The sequence below is a fragment of the Balaenoptera borealis genome (assembly GCF_965194805.1).
Source record: "Balaenoptera borealis genome assembly, chromosome: 5".
Classification (NCBI taxonomy): domain Eukaryota; kingdom Metazoa; phylum Chordata; class Mammalia; order Artiodactyla; family Balaenopteridae; genus Balaenoptera; species Balaenoptera borealis.
The window spans coordinates 60,449,771-60,467,615 of record NC_138862.1 but is presented as its reverse complement, the minus strand read 5'-3'; the positions used below and the strand labels follow the sequence as shown (position 1 = coordinate 60,467,615).

The 17,845-nt window shown below is 36.4% G+C and overlaps 1 protein-coding gene across 4 annotated transcripts in view; it reads right to left on the bottom strand.

The window, feature by feature from the left end:
• The window catches only part of GRAMD1C (GRAM domain containing 1C), an 87,743-nt gene that overhangs the window by 48,482 nt on the left and 21,416 nt on the right, over positions 1 to 17,845 (bottom strand). For 2 of the 4 annotated variants that reach the window (XM_082394708.1, XM_082394707.1), the window contains exons 2-5: positions 15,768 to 15,852; positions 10,420 to 10,523; positions 9,731 to 9,826; positions 3,723 to 3,803 (exon numbers count right to left, since the gene is read on the bottom strand). In XM_082394708.1, the coding sequence (XP_082250834.1) occupies positions 3,723 to 3,803; positions 9,731 to 9,826; positions 10,420 to 10,523; positions 15,768 to 15,852 (366 nt within the window). Of the gene's footprint in view, positions 1 to 3,722; positions 3,804 to 9,652; positions 14,287 to 15,767; positions 15,853 to 17,845 lie in introns of those variants that run through there. The other 2 variants (XM_082394709.1, XM_082394710.1) reach the window with 2 other exon arrangements.

Here is a 17,845-nt window from a genome sequence, read left to right as displayed (position 1 = left end):
TTTTCTCGGGTCCTTTCTCTCTCTCTTCTCCTTCTGGGACCCCTATAATGCAAATGTTGTTGCGTTTAATGTTGTCCCAGAGGTCTCTTAGGCTGTCTTCATTTCTTTTCATTCTTTTTCTTTAGTCTGTTCTGCAGCAGTGAATTCCACCATTCTGTCTGCCAGGTCACTTATCTGTTTTTCTGCCTCAGTTATTCTGCTATTGATTCCTTCTAGTGTAGTTTTCATTTCAGTTAGTGTATTTTTCATCTCTGTTTGATTGTTCTTTAATTCTTCTAGGTCTTTGTTAAACATTTCTTGCATCTTCTCAATCTTTGCCTCCATTCTTTTTCCGCGGTCCTGGATCATCTTTGCTATCATTATTCTGAATTCTTTTTCTGGAAGGTTGCCTACCTCTGCTTCACTTAGTTGTTTTTCTGGGGTTTTATCTTGTTCCTTCATCTGGTACATTGCCCTCTGCCTTTTCATCTTGTCTATATTTCTGTGAATGTGGTTTTTGTTCCACAGGCTGCAGGATTGTAGTTCTTCTTGCTTCTGCTGTCTCTATTTCTTCATTTTTAATGTGGATGTCTTTTACTTCTTTCTCTTGCCTAATTTCCCTGGCTAGAGCCTTCAAAACAATGTTGAACAGAAGTGGCAAGAAAGGATATCCTTGCCTTGTTCCTGACCTTAAGGCGGAAGCATTAGTCTCTCACCATTAAATATGTAGGTGTGAATTTTATCAGGCTGATGAAATTTCCTGCTAGCCCTAGCCTGTTTTATTTTTTGTCATGAAAGGATGTTGGATTCTGTCAAATATTTTTCCTGTATTGATTGAGATGATCATGTTTTTTGTCCTCTATTCTAATATAGTGTATTGCATTGATCAATTTTCATGTTGAACAACCTTGTATAAATCATGGCATATAATCTTTTTATATGTTGCTGACTTTGGTTTGCTAATATTTTCTTGAGAATTTTTGTGTCTACATTCATGGACACAATGAACATAAATATTGGTCTGTAGTTTTCTTGTGATGTTCTTTGTCTGTTTTTGGTATCAAGGTAATACAGGCTTCATAGACTGAGTTGGGAAGTGTTCCCTCCTATTTAATTTTTTGGAATACTTTGTGAAAGACTGAAAGATTGGAATTAATTCTACTGTAACATTTGGCAGGATGCACCAATGAAGCCATCTGGACCTGAGCTTTTCTCTGTAAGTAGATTTTTGATTACTAATTCAATCTCTTTCCTTGTTATTGGTCTATTCAGATTTTCTATTTCTGATTGAGTCAGTTTTAATAGTTTGTGACATTCTAGGTATTTGTTCATTTCATTTAGGTTAACTAATTTGTTGGCATACAATTGTTCATAGTATAAACCCTTTATTTTTGTAAGGTCGGTAGTAATGTTACCACTTTCACTTCTGAATGTAATAATTTTAATTTTTTCTTGGTAAACTTAGCTAAAGGTTTGTCAATTTTGTTGATCTTTTCAAATAAAGAACTTTTGGTTCTGTTGATTAACACTATTTTTCTGTTCTTTATTTCATACATTTCTCTTTTTTTAATAAATTTATTTATTTATTTATTATTTTTGGTTGCATTGGGTCTTTGTTGCTGCATGCAGGCTTTCTCTAGTTGCGGTAAGCGGGAGCCACTCTTTTTTGTGGTGTGCGGGCTTCTCTTGTTGCAGAGCACAGGCTCTAAGCACGCAGGCTTCAGTAGTTGTGGCACACAGGCTCAGTAGTTGTGGTTTGCGGGCTCTAGAGCACAGGCTCAATAGTGTGGGACACGGGCTTAGTTGCTCTGTGGCATATGGGATCTTCCCAAACCAGGGATCGAACCCGTGTCCCCTGCATTGGCAGGCAGATTCTTAACCACTGCACCACCAGGGAAGTCCCATATATTTCTCTTCTAATCTTTATTATTTCCTTGCTTCTATTTGCTTTCAGTTTAGTTTCCTCCTTTTTTTCTAATTTCTTAAGGTAGAAAGTTAGTTTATTGATTTGAGATCACTCTTCTTTTTAAATATAGGTGTTTATAGTTATAAATTCTCCTCTTAAGCCCTGCTTTAGCTGTATCTCATAAGTCTTGGTATGTTGTGTTTTTGTTTTCATTTAACTCAAAGTATTTTCTAATTTCCCTTGTGATTTCTTCTTTCACCATTGGCTTTCTAGGCGTGTTATGCTTAATACCAACTTTTTTGTGAATTTCCCAAATTTTCTTCTGTTATTGAATTCTAATTTCATTCCATTGTGATCAGAGAACACATTTTGTATTATTTCAATCCTTTTGAATTTATTAAGGCTTGTTTTATGACCTAGTGTATGGTCTATTCTGAGAATGTTCCATGTACACTTGAGAAGGATGTGTATTCTGTTTTGAGTGGAATGTTCCACAGATGTCTTTTAGTTCTAGTTACATAGTTTTGTTCATCTTCTCTTTCCTTGTTGATCTGCTGTCTAGTTATTCTACACATCATTTAAAGTGGGGTACTGAAATCTCCCAACTATTATTGTTAAATTGCCTATTTTTCTCTTCAGTTCTGCCAGTTTTTGTTCCATGTATTCTATTTATTTATGTTTATGTGGTGATTTATTTCTGTTCCATATATTTTAGAGTTCTCTTATTAGGTTCATATAAGTCTATAATTATTATGAATTCCAGATGGATTGACCCTTTTATTATTATAAAATATTCTTCCTTGTCTCTACTAATTTTTGTCTTTAAGCTTATTTTGTCTGATTACTATAGTCACTTCAGCTCTCTTTTGGATATTGTTTGCATAGTATATCTTTTTCTATCCTTTTACTTTCCATCTGTTTCTGTCTTTAAATCTAATGTGTCTATATATGGAATCTAAAAAAAAAAAGAAAATGGTTCTGAAGAACCTAGGGGCAGGATAGGAATAAAGATGAAGATGTAGAGAATAGACTTGAGGACACAGGGAGGGAGAAGGGTAAGCTGGGATGAAGTGAGAGCGTGGCATGGACATATATACACAACCAAATGTAAAATAGATAGCTAGTGGGAAGCAGCCACATAGCACAGGGAGATCAGCTCGGTGCTTTGTGACCACCTAGAGGGGTGGGATGGTGAGGGTGGGAGGGAGACGCAAAAGGGAGGAGATATGGGGATATATGTGTATGTATAGCTGATTCACTTTGTTATAAAGCAGAAACTAACACATGATTGTAAAGCAATTATACTCCAATAAAGATGTTAAAAAAAATTAAAAATAAATAAATCTAATGTGTCTCTTATAGATAGCATATAGTTGGATCATGTTTATCTCTGCCTTCTGCTTGAGGAGTTTAATCCACTTATGTTTAACGATTTAATGTAATGTCTGCTATCTTGCTATTTGTTTTCTTGCTAATGTAATGTCTGCTATCTTATTAGGTCTTTTTTGTCCCTCTATTCCTCCATTACTGCCTTCTATGTGTTAAATAGATATTTCTAGTGTGCCATTTTCATTCCCTTTATGTTTCTTTTACCATATTTTGGATGGTAAGTTATTATTAAGTTATTTTCTTGGTGGTTACTCTGGGGATTACAATTAACATCTTAACTTGTAACTATGGATTATGTTTTGCTTCACGTTTCTTCTTGGATTTGAATAGTCTAGTCAAAATTAACCACAGAAAAATAAAAAAGAGCTTTCAACTCACAAACACTGTTTAGGTACACACTGGGAGGTTGCTATTATAACAAGCACCAGCCTCTGGTATGAACACTTACCTTGTGTAACAGTACGTTCTGCCACAACCTAAAGATACTGAGGTAACTTCTATCCCTGGCAGCAAAAGATGTGAAGAAAAACTGCAAAGACAAATAATAGGACAATTTTAATGTCATGGAAAAAAAAGGGAAAGTATCTGTCATGACAGTCTGCTGTGACTTGATATGGTCAAAGCAAACTAGCAGGTCACCATTGCCTACTTTATATACTAATTTTTGTTAAATTTTTCATTATAATAGAAAAAAACCACGTAACTGGTGCATGAACAAGGTGTCTTTTAAAATTGTACCTTACAGCAAAATAATTTTATCAATATTTACTAGGGAAAGGAGCTTGAACTGGGTAGCTATTTACATTCATTGTAGTTTAATTATTAAAATCAATCTAAATAAACTTATGAAAAAAATTAAAATTTTATTTATTCTGAACTTTGCAGAGAGATATGATTTGGTGGCTATTTGAGCCAAATATACACAAAGAATAAGAGAAAAATGCAAGTGGACTTCAGAGATAGATTTATTTTAAGGATCCTAATTTAAAATTATATCATCTTTCATAGTCTTCTAAAAAAATCCAGAAATACCTAATCTCAATTAATTATAGATATAAAACACCCATGTTTACACTAAACTTTGCTTTCAATGTTGTATAAGAAAAATAGCATACTTCAATCTATAATTCCATGTTTGCTTTTAGCCCCATCTCCTCCTCTGCATGTAAATGATTTTGCAAAGTCATATCTTATAATAGGCTTTTATGAGAAAATATGACAAGTGGCAGCACTAAATACAGTCTCTCAGTGTATCGTCTCTTCTGATCCCCTAGTTAGTGACTTTGCATGATTGACTGGCTATTTTTAGGAATGAGAAAGCTCAGTTCCATTTTTGATTTATTAAATAAAATGCCAAACAAAATAGTATTTGAGGTGTTTATATTTTTCATAGAAAGATTTTAAAGTAGTATTTTACCAGTTAATAAATTGAAACCTAGTTTATATAATATTCTTCAAAAAGCAAAACTTTTTATAATGGGGATATATCTAGGAGCTCTTCCAAACACAATTACACATATAATATTGTGACCTAATAATCACTATTTACTACCCTTTATCTCCTTTTCTTAGACCAAATTTTAATAATCTTACAACCTTGTATGTAGATATATAGATAAGAAAAATCTCCTAGTCCATCTCTTTTTCACCATGGTGTTATGCTTACTATTCCCACTTTTTAAACTACTTTGTTATCAACTTTATCCACTCTTATATACCAAAACCACATTCTCAACTCCTTAACACTCCCATCTTTCTGGGCATCTTATTTTATTCCTTGTTAGATGTCCAACTTCAAAAATTTACTAATATATCTTGCTTCGATAATAACCTTAGACAGTTCCCTGGTGGCCTAGTGGTTAGGATTCCAGGCTTTCACTGCCATGGCCTGGGTTCAGTTCCTGGTTGGGGAACTGAGATCCCGTAAGTTGTGCAGCGCGGCCAAATAATAAATAATAATTATTATAATAATAACCTTAATTTATGAGGAGTTCTGGATAATGATATCTCTAAGCTGCTGGGGCATAGAACGTATGCTAGAAACGAAAACAACAAAAAGAAACATGATTAACCTTCCCTTAACCATATAGTACATGGAGGGATAAATACTTAGTAGTGTAGATTTTTTTTCTCCATGATGATGGTAAAAGATCACTGAATCAATACAGTGAGGTAGTTAGGACCAGTGTCTCTGCAATTAAACTACCTGGGTTCATATCCTGGCTCTACCACTCAGTTCTATGACTTTGAGTCACTTTTATTTTCTTTAATTTCCTCATCTACAAAATGAGGATAATTTCAGTAGCAAATTTTTGTGAGAACTAAATGAGAAAATACATGTAAAAAAAACTTAGCACAATATTTAGAACAAGTATGTTCGGCAAATGCTAGCTGTTGTTATCATTATTAAAATTTAAATGCTTGACTCTGAAATTCCATTACCTATGTGAGAAAGCCACAAATGAGCTTAAGAAAGCATGGTCACACTGTTCACCACAGCTCTGTTTGTAATAAAACAACGGAAGTGAACGATTAAGGAAACCATGGTAAATCCATTCTATGAAATATTATACAGCACTTTAATAAGCAGAGATAGGCCAATCTATATGTGCTAACCTGTGACTCCAAGAAATAATGTTAAGTTCTTTTTTAAGAAAGGAGAACTGACGAACTTCACATATAAGATAGCATTTACTTTAAAAACAAAGCAAAACTATATGTTTATATGTATGTGTATATACATGTAAATACAAAGGAAGAAGGTCTGAAAGGCCTGAAAAGATATATACAAAACTGATAACAGTGTTTGTCTCTAAAAAAGCAATGGGATTGGGTATTACAGGCATGGAAGGAAGATGTTAGTTTTAGAACTGTTTGATGATTTTCTTAAACAATGCAGTGTGTGTGTGTATACATACATCGACAAAAATTCAATAACAATCAAGCTAAGAAAAAAAAGAGAGAATTTTATTCAAGCCAAACTGAGGATTATAACCCAGGAGACAGTCTTTCAGATATCTCTGAGGACTGTCCCACCAGTCAAGAGTTAGAGATGCAGTTAGACAAAGAATTATGTATCATATTAACAGGTTAACATTACACATAAAGTTCATCAGAGATGTTTGGTCAGGTGTGCACATACAGAGCAAGCCTTTAGGTTCATTGCAACCCCCTGTATGGAACAGGAAAAGAAATATTAATCTTAAGATTACAATGCTGACATCTAAAAAATGGGACCGTTCTCCTACTCTGAGGAAGTCTGGTTAACGTGTAATGTAGATGAACATTGCACACTGGGAAAGACTCGTCCCAAACGGGGGCATGTTGGGGTGCTTTATGTGTGTTTCAATTCTGACTTAGTTTGATTGTCCTGCCATAGAGAAATTTATGATTTTTTTCCTCATCACATACATTTATTGTAAAATTAAGAATAAGCTTATTTTAGGTCTTGTTCCCTTCCTGAACAGTTTGGCCCTAAAGCTGTTCAGCGGAACAGAGGAAAGCAAGGCATCCACGCTAGAGGTAAGGGTAGGGGCAGAGGAGCTGCAATAGCCCAAAGCAGGGTGTCAGCACCAGAAAAGAATGAGGAGGTTGTCCACGTAGAAGGGCTGCCCTGTGTGGAGTACCAGAGCCCAAGCAGGGTGAGGAGAGCTTTTTCAGGATGAGAGCCCTAGTGTGGTGGTGGGATGGGCAGCAACCTGACTCTATGTGTCAGAAACCAAGTGTAGGGGAGGGGCAGCAGAGGAGATGAAGATGCATTACATACAGGTCCACTGATCAAAGTAAATATATTACGGATAATGGGAGCCTGGTTTCTCTCAGTCAGGGAAGGGAGTTACAAATACAAAAGGGAAGGGATTTCCTTGGCGGTCCAGGGGTTGAGACTCCACACTCTCAATGCAGGGGGCATGGGTTCCATCCCGGTCAGGGAACTAAGATCCCACATGCCACATGGTGCAGCCAAAAAAAATGAAGGGGAAAAGTAAAAATAACTCTGTGTTGTTGGACTGGAAGTAGAGGTATTCATGTGAATTGGTGGTTTGTCATTCATAGATAGATAGATAGATAAACGTAGATGTATAAGTGGGAATATATGTGTGTGTATTATGTATATAGGTGTGTAATTTATATATATATTGTATATCCCCTTGTTCTGCCCAATTAGAGGGCTCAAACAGTGATACCCTATAGCAGTGAACAAACTGGCTTCTAAATATCAGTCTCCCCTAAAAGAAAACAGGACTCCTTGGAGAAATGGCTGATTCCAGGACTGAGGCAAAGAAAACCTGTAACATCTTCTGCTAAAAAGCAAGAAAGTGGGCTTCCCTGGTGGCACAGTGGTTGAGAATCTGCCTGCCAATGCAGGGGACACGGGTTCGAGCCCTGGTCTGGGAAGATCCCACATGCCGTGGAGCAGCTGGGCCCGTGAGCCACAGCTACTGAGCCTGCACGTCTGGAGCCTGTGCTCCGCAGCAAGAGAGGCCGTGATAGTGAGAGGCCCGCGCACCGCGATGAAGAGTGGCCCCCGCTTGCCGCAACTAGAGAAAGCCCTCGCACAGAAACGAAGACCCAACACAGCCAAAAAAATTAATTAATTAATTAATTAAAAAAAAAAAAAAAAGCAAGAAAGTGCTCAAATAATGCTGAGAATAGTCAAAAGGGCACCGGAGCCAGCTTGAAGGGGCTCCCACTGGCCAAATTTGGGACAATTTGAGCATCAAAACAAATAATGATAGCAATGGATTATAATTCATTGAAAAAAATAAGAAGCTATGAGGTCATATTGATATAAGTAAATAAATGAATAAATTTTATGAGGCATAGTATATTTACATAGTTTCAAAGTAGTTGACCACAAAACATTATTATGAAGGAAAATAGACTAACTTTACAGTAAAGTCTGGCAGACACCACCTTATTCAAGTGATCAAAGTGAATATCACCAGTAATGGTAGAAATTAAATCATGTACCACTTGATAGGACACAATGGAAAGAAGAGAGCATCACTTCTGTGTTATTTCTGTCAAAACTCTATAACTTAAACTTGATCATAAGAAAATATCAGACAAACACAATTGAGGGATATCCTACAAAACAACTGACCTATAATCTTTAGAAGCATCAAGGGCATAAAAGTCAAGGCAAGAGTAAGGGACTAGTCCAGAATAAGGAAATTAAAGAGCATGACAGCTAAATGTAATAGGTATTTCTGAACTGGGCCTATTTGCTATAAAGGATTTTTTTGGGATAATTGAGGAAACCAAAGCGGGTTTGAGAATTGAGCAGTGATAATGATCAATGTTAATTTCTTGAATTTGATGGTCATGTTGTGGTTATGTAGGAGAATGTCTTTGTTAGAAATACATGCTATATTTTCTTTAAACACATATTAGGTTCATTTCCATCTGCCATCTTTTTGGGGGATGAAAAACTCCCTAGCTGAAATATGTTTGCTAATAAATGTAACTTGAGATTTTTCTTTGAAATTAAACTGTAAAAATGTTAAACAAAAAAAAAAAAAAAAAGAAATACATGATAAACTATCTGGGATCATGTCTGAAGTGGGAAGTCTTCAGAGTGACAACTTATTCTCAAATAGTTCAGAGGGGAAAAGTTCTTTGTACTGTACCTGGCAGTGTTCTGTAGGGATGAGATTGTTTAAAAAGAAAACTGAAAGTGCATGTGAAAGAAACTTTACAAGATTAAAAAGTATCATCATAATGATTCAATCCCATGATTGTTTCTCTCCCCTCTCCCCCGCTCTCTTTCCTCTTTTCTCTTTCATCTTCTTCCTTCCTTCCTCCTTTCCTTCCTTTCTTCCTTCTTTCCTTCCTTCTTCTTCTTCTTCATTCCCTTCCATACTTTCCTTTTTTCCTTCCTTCCTTCCTTATTTCTTTTTCTTTCTCAGCATTATGCTTCTAATGTCACATACAGAGCCCGTATCAATTTTCCAGGTGGGTAGAAAAAGATTCTTCATACCAAGAAATGATGGATATTGTAGGTGGATAATAAAAATGATGGCAGTTAAAGAAAATCACCATTCTAAAAAAGATTGTAGTGATTATGTGTTTACTTGTATGCTACCAAATCTCTGTTCACTCTGGTTTTTATTAGTTGCTATTGTGCAGGTATTATTGACCAAACAACGATCATGGAATTATAGGGTATTTAGAAATAATAAGGATATTTGCTAAGGCTTACCCTACCTACCTCTTATAATGAAGAAATGAAAAATATGGGAGAAAGTTCTCTGTAAACTATAAACTGCAAAAAATTTTAGCAGTCAGTTAAAGTTAGGCACCAATAAGTATTTAAGTATACAGAAATCTAGTATTAAATACTATTAAATATTCCTAACTCCAAGAAGAATTGCTTACATTCCCAACATTGATGATCAGTATGAGGCAGATTTTCTCCACATTATGTTACAAGGCAAAGGTAGAAAAGTTTTTCACCTTTTCACCCTCTGTAAAGATCTGGATAGCATTTGGGATGAGTCGAGCGGTCTTCTCCTTGGTCATAAAGGTTATGTTCTTTAAAGCAATAGAAATCTAAACACACAAAAAGGAATAAAAAATTGCAAAACGAATTTCTCAGAAACATACACAACACAAAATACCAAGTATTACATCAATCTAGTCCAGAATATTCAGGTGAAAAACCTAAAGGAGTTAATAAGCACATGCCCGCATTCTCTGAGATAAACACGGTGAACAGATATTCTTCCCTTCAGCAATTTCCTCCATCAGCTCCTATACCTAATATTAGGATAAAGTGTGAAAAGACACATGGGTATTTATGTTCCATATTAACACACACACAGACACACAAATACACACAAAAAATTCAGACAGTCTGTCACATAAGACATGCTTTTGGCAGCCAAAAGGAGGTATGTTCAAGCTGTTTTCAACCTGAAATCTCTTTTCCCAAATATATTAAATATATACAAACGGAGCTCAATGTATTAAGAAAAATATATTACACACTTATACTACACATAAATATACTTAGATGTATACAAGTATAGATAAATACATGTAACTTACTTTGAAATCTAAAGTACATTGTTTTCAGAAGGACTGTATACATTTCTATCTCTGCAACTATTTGTATCAGCAAATCAAATGAAAATACATCTTACTGTAGTTTCCCATCTGAAGATGTTGCTATAGAAACATAGCCAGTTTTCTGAAAGGTATAGTCCTCCCTGAAGCAAAATGTCCCTCTGAAGAGCACAAGCATAATCTACATTAAAAAAATAATAATAATAAGGAACAGCTTAGTAACAAAAAAATGTGGCAACTTCATAAATCTTATACTACTTGAACACATGGAAAGTCATCACTTTGCTCATTAGTTCATTCATTCATTCATTCATTCATTCACTTACTCCTATATTTTGGGCACCACACACCAGATATTTTGCTAGTCACTAGGGTTACCAGAAATGGACCTTGCCCTCATGGAACACTGTCTAGAGGGGAAGGCATACAATAAACAAACAGAAAAATAAGTATAATGACCAAAGTGTGGAGAAAGCTGAGAGCATATAGCAAGGGGTATACAGGTATGGGGGAGGGGGCAGGGAGAGTATACATGGAAAAGTTCTCCAGAAAAAGTACTCTATAAACTGAGATCTGAAGATCAACAAAGGGTCAGCAGGAACATGAGGGAACAGCATGTGCAAAGGCCATGTGGTAGAAAGAAACAACATCTTTGAGCAACTATACAAAGATCTCTTGCTAGAGAAGCTGGAGAAGCTAGCTCATGTAAGGTCTCACAGGCCATGGCAGAGTGTGGATTTTATGAAAAGCCATCAATGAGTTTTAAGTGGGAGGACATGATCAGATGTGTGTTATTAAAGACCACTTTATTCACGCTGTGAGTATGGATTCAGATAAATCAGTTGGAAATCCAGGGGGGAACTGATGGTGGCTTAGACCAAAAGATGACAGTACTAGAGAAAGAAGTAGTTAGATTCAGAGATATTTAAGAGGTAGTACTGATGGGGAATTGGTAACTAATTAGATGTTGGATGAGGGTGAGGGAGGGAGCAAGGATGACTCTAAAAATTGTATACATTTTAAGTTTAGTTTCAAGTTTGATCCTCTCTACCTCAGCACTAAAATCCAGCAAAATCAAGAGTGCTCTGGTAAATGCCACTGCCTGCAAGCAAGTTAATACCATGCCTCTAAGATTAAGACCTGTCTCTGTGACTAAAGTAAATAGCATTGCTAAATTATTAATAATATAAGATATAAAGAGCTGCTGTGAAGAGATTTAGTTTAATTGACAAATTTTAAAACTATATAAAGTGGTTAGCAATTTTAGGAAAAAGTTATTGAGGTTATGAACCTTAAAATATTTAAATTTGTTCGTGTTAAATTTCTAAGGAAATACTAAAAATAGAACAAAGGAATGCAGTCTTTCACAGTGCTTCCTTCAGCAAAACAAAACTGAGATGCCATCAAACCAAAAAGAAAAATAAAATCCTAGTAAATAAGCAGATTAAGTTACTCATTTACTAGTATGCATCTCTAAAACAGGGACGGGGCTAAAGGTCACCTTGAAGTATCCTGAAATTTTTATCTAAAGCGCTGAAACACTTTATTAATTCGATGCTTCTCAAACATCAGATCAGAAATACCTGGTAGGTTTATTAAAATAAAGATTGCTAGGCCCTTCCCTGAGTTTCTGATTAAATACATCTGGGCTGGGGGGAGAGTCGGCACGTCTAGCAAGGTCCCAGGTGATGCCAACTTTGCTAGTCTGTGGACCACACTTTGAGAACCGCTGCACTATTTTACATTAACTCTATTCAAAGCTATGCTAACATTTTAACTTAAGACTAATTGATATAGATTGACAGATTTTTTTCCAGTGGTTTTTAAAAACAGTCTCCCTAAAACAGGTGTGTTTTACTGTAGTAAACTTATACCTCATGAAAATTGGTTTTTTGTAAGATGGTTTCCTAGCAATATGTCCTAGGCAAGAAATGAAAAAAAAAATTTTTTTTTTAATTTATTTTTTTGGCTCTGTTGGGTCTTCATTGCTGCGCGTGGGCATTCTCTAGCTTCAGCGAGCGGGGGTTACTCTTTGTTGCGGTGCGCGGGCTTCTCACTGCGGTGGCTTCTCTTGTTTCGTAGCACGGGCTCTAGGCGTGTGGGCTTCAGTAGTTGTGGTGCGCGCGGGCTTAGTTGCTCCGCGGCATGTGGGATCTTCCCAGACCAGGGATCGAACCCGTGTCCCCTGCGTTGGCAGGCGATTCTTAACCACTGTGCCACCAGGGAAGTCCCAGAAAAATTTTTTTAAAGAGCAAAGGGATTTTACTTTGTTTTTGCTCCCAATTTCCCTACTGATAAACAAACATGTACAACAATGAGCACTTCAGAAGGCAATATTCTACCTGACTTGAGTCATATTAACAATATGATTCATCTAGAATTGAATAAGAAAATGTTTGTCAAAAATTGTTTTATGGATTTTATAACTTTATCATTGGTTATTGGAAAGTTAGAATAAAATTAAGTAAATTAACCAAGCAACACAGTGAAACAGGAGAGAAGAGGGCACGGCGCAACCTTTAAAAGAATGACAGCCCAAGGACACGACATAAACTGATTAGAACCAAATAGGTCCAAGATGGCAGACGAGTCCAACTTCCACCAGACCTTGAGCCTCAGTATATGCTCATTGTAGCACATCAGCAAGCCAAATGACATGCCCACAGGCACCATGACAGTTCCAAGGCCGACCATAAACGTCAAAAAGTGGGTGGTGGCCCAATTCCTGGAAATCCCCACTCCTTCCCCAAAATAGCTGGAATACTCCTCCCACTCATTAGCCTATGAAATTACCCACCCCTATAAAACCTGACAACCCCATACCCTGGTGCCACTCTTGCCTTCTGAGATCCCAGTCTCTGTCTGTGGAGTGTGTTTCTCTCTAAATAAATCCACTTCTTACCTATCACTTTGTCTCTCACTGAATTCTATCTGTGACAAGGCATCAAGAACCTGAGTTTCATTAAGTCCTGAGACCAGGTGTGTGATCTCAGTTAAAAGACCCTGGGTTTGAGTCCCAATCTGAGTTACAGTTTCAACAGGTCACTTTGATGTGTGCATTAACATCAACTTACTAGTTATTACATGATCAATTTCAGCACAATTGAATGGCTCTAACACTTAAAGATTTATTTTAATAACTATAATATAATAAAGGATACCATGGAAATATGTACAAAGTGTTATGGGAATACAGGTGGAGTGAATCAGCACTATATACTTCTGGAGTAAGCTTGCACAATAAGTAGTATACACATATTTAAATGAACAAGATGTACTATTTAATTTTACAGAATTTAGGCATATCTCCATAATGATGTTGAATTAAGAGAATGTGTTTTTAAACAATAATGTCAGGAAATATACATCCCAAAGTATTCTTTTCTAGCAGCAATCACCTTTGGGAGCCCAAGAAAGCTGATATTACTTAAGAAAGACTCTTTGGAACAACATTATTAGGATTGATTTCAGATTTAGTACGTAAACAACAAGAGATAACCATTCTCATTTTTTATACTTTACATTTTTTTTTTTGGTTTCTTTTCCCCCCTTTGCTTTTTACCTGAGAAAACTGTAAGGGTAGATACAAACTGAAGAAGAAAAAAAATTAATTTTCCCTTGTGAAAAAGGGAAAGAGACCGCCCCCCAACCCCTTAGAGCATTTTCTTTAGAAAGCTTATAAATTCTTTCTCTGCACCTGTGAGACATGAATCTTTTTAAAAGTAAAATAAGGGCTTCCCTGGTGGCGCAGTGGTTAAAAATCTGCCTGCCAATTCAGGGGACACGGGTTCGAGCCCTGGTCCAGGAAGATCCCACATGCCGCGGAGCAACTAAGCCCGTGCGCCACAACTACTGAGCCTGCACTCTAGAGCCTGCGAGCCACAACTACTGAGCCCATGTGCCGCAACTACTGAAGCCCACGCGCCTAGAGCCCGTGCTCTGCAACAAGAGAAGCCACCGCAATGAGAAGCCCGCGCACCACAATGGAGAGTAGGCCCCACTCACCGCCTGTATTTTCCAAATTTTATACAATGAACAAGTTTATTATAGCAGTGAGGAAAAACACAAAAAATGTAAATTTTTAAAAGCAAATATACATACTGAAAGATATCTACAAAATATTAAGCAAAATTACATATAGGTGGTAGGATCACCAATGATTTTCAATTTTTTCTTTACACATTTCTGTATGGCTTTAATGCTTTATAGTGAGTATATATCACTGTATTATCAGATTAATTTCTTTCAAGAAAGCAGTGATGAGTATAAAATATTTTATAAAGGTTTCCATGAAAAGTATTTGATTTCAAGTGACAAAACTGGCAAGACACATTTGCAACAACATGTGAAAAATATCTAATTTTTTTAACATCTAACAAGCTATTACAAGAAAAAGACAAATAACTGCTAGAAAAATGGGCAAAGTTTATGAAAAGAAAGGTTCACAGAAAAATACAAATGATTTATAGATGTTCAACCTCCCTCATAATTAAAGAAATGCATATTTAAATACAATTTCTATCTACCAAATTTTGCTAAAGCAAAGTTCCTGAGGTGTGGCACAACAGATACTTACATACACTGTTGACGAGAATGAATATTAACCAACAGCACCAGAAATCTGAGAAATTCCTATGAATAAATGGTTTAAGTGAAATATGTACTAAAACTAAAGCCAACTTCAGTATTTTGATGGTAAAGAATCTATATTATACTTATAGCAAAAATAAAGCACTTTTGTAAGTACTATGACTAAATTTTTCCTCTTAAGTCCTATTTCAAAAAAGATCTACCTGAAAGACTATATGAATAATGATAAAGCCCTAAAAGTTTTTATAAAATTGCTCTATAATCTGCTAAGGAGCACATTTTTCTGAGGAACAGTAATATATACTGAACATGAAATTTAAATTTTCCCTACAAAACCATATGAAACAAGCACCAGAAGAAACTGACAAATCATTTCCTCTTAGGTCTATTTTTTAGCGAGTATAACTGACCCTTGAATAACATGGGTTTGAACTGTGTGGGTGGACTTAAATGCAGATTTTTTTTAATAGTAAATACTACAGTACTACAAGATCTGTGGTTGGGTGAATCTATGGATGCAGAACCACAGACACAGAGGGACAGCGGATATGAAGGGCTGACTATAAGTTATACGTGGATTTTTGACTCTGCAGAGTCAGCGCTCCTAACTCCTTCAATGTTCAAGGGTCAATTGTACTTAATACTGCAGAAATCACTCCTCCCTGAATTACAACTTAGTTTTACATTGTTTAATTACAGATGATAAGATGCTGCTTATCTCGAAAAATAGTTTCTATGTAGCATAAAGGCTTAAATTTTCTACAAATACTGTCACTCATCAGCTCTACTTTGATGAGGTAGTAAAAGGGTTTTTTGTAACCTCCTGGTTTTTTACCTGCTATCAGCTTCTCTGTTTCAGGTAGATGTGTGAACTGTCTTTTATACTCCTCATTCCTGTCTTTATAGGCAGAACTTGAAATCTGCAACAATAAAAAAATTAATTCTCTGTTTAATTATAATCATCATTAAATGAACTGTAGTATCTTAGAAAATAAAATTAAAATGGACTTTAAAATCATACACTTTTTATGCAATATTTTTGTATGTCTTTATATGAAAAACCACATAAACATTTCAAAAAACACCAAAAGGAAGCAAAGGATGCTTCCAGGATGATGAAGTGAGGACTTTGGCAAATCCTCTCTGCAAAGTCAAATATATAGCTGGGAAAAAAAACACAAAAAACAACTGTCAAAAACAATCATCTCAAATGATTGGAAATTGACTAAAGGCATACAATAAATGGAGAAATATTTTCTCAGGAAAATCTACTGAACCTGGGTATGAGCATCAGAAGTCTGTGGCACTCATTCCTGGGCCTGCTCCCATTACTCTTCCTCCCCTACAAGTTAAGTCAGTGTAGTACTTCTACAAAGGTGGAACAGGCCATGAAAACTAGCAGCGATGCTGACAGAGCAGGACTCAGTTGATTCAGAGTGGAAAGCAGAACACCTATCCCAGAAGCGAAAGGAAAAATTCTGAAGCTATCCAAGTGCGTGGAGGTTGAAGTCCCAGTTAGGACAACAAACAAGCAGACTGTCAGATCAGTAGGGGGTGTAACAGAGATATCTTAGAAGAGAGACAGCCACAGATGAACTTGATAAATTCTCCATGTAATCCTAAATAAACAGGGACTACACGCATGTGTAACAGAGAATGGAGAAATCCCAAACTATCCACACATTCCAGGATGGAGATACAAGAAGTCTCAGTGGAACATTAAAACTGGGACAAACTTGAAAATGATCTGAATTTTGAATGCACTACCCAACCTATACACAGATTTGTCAGCAGAAGGGAAAAGCCTTACTGGCTCTCTGTCTTTGAGCACAATTTCTGACCAATGATTGGCTGATATAAGGGGTGACACCAGAAACCAGCCTTAAAAATAAAACAACAACAATAATAATAAACTGAGCAAAGACATTTGCTTCCACATACCACAGGACAAACATATTTCACAGATTTACTCTAGGCAAGTTACTAAACAGAAATTAGCAATGACAAGCCTTAGGGGTAGAAAGGATGCAATCAGAATCCACAGCTGCTACAGTATGTTATCTATATTGTACAATTTTCTTTTTTTTAATTAATTTTATTTATTTACTTATTTATTTATGACTGTGTTGGGTCTTCATTGCTGCGTGGGCTTTCTCTAGTTGCGGCGAGCGGGGGCTACTCTTCGTTGCGGTGTGCGGGCTTCTCATTGCAGTGGCTTGTCTTGTTGTGGAGCACGGGCTCTAGACGCATGGGCTTCAGTAGTTGTGGCTTGCAGGCTCTACAGCGCAGGCTCAGTAGTTGTGGCGCACGGGCTTAGTTGCTCCGTGGCATGTGGGATCTTCCCAGACCAGGGGTTGAACCCGTGTCCCCTGCATTGGCAGGCGATTCTTAACCACTGCACCACCAGGGAAGTCCCTATGTTGTCCAATTTTCAAAAAACTTATGAAACATGAAAAGAAATAGAAAAATGTGACTCATAATAAGAAAAGAAAAAAGCAGGCAATAGAGTCTTTCATGGTTCCCAGATACTGCATTTAGCAAAGACATCAAAGCACTTATTTAAAATATTTTCAAAGAACTAATGAGAAGAAAAAGAGGGAGAGGACTCAAATCAATAAAATTAGAAATGGAAAAGGAGAAGTTACAACAGACACCACAGAAATACAAAGCATCCTAAGAGACTACTACAAGCAACTCAATGCCAATAAAATGGACAACCTGGAAGAAATGGACAAATTCTTAGAAAGGTATAACCTTCCAAGACTGAACCAGGAAGAAATAGAAAATATGAACAGACCAATCACAAGTAATGAAATTGAAACTGTGATTAAAAATCTTCCAACAAACAAAAGTCCAGGACCAGATGGCTTCACAGGTGAATTCTATCAAACATGTAGAGAAGAGCTAACACCC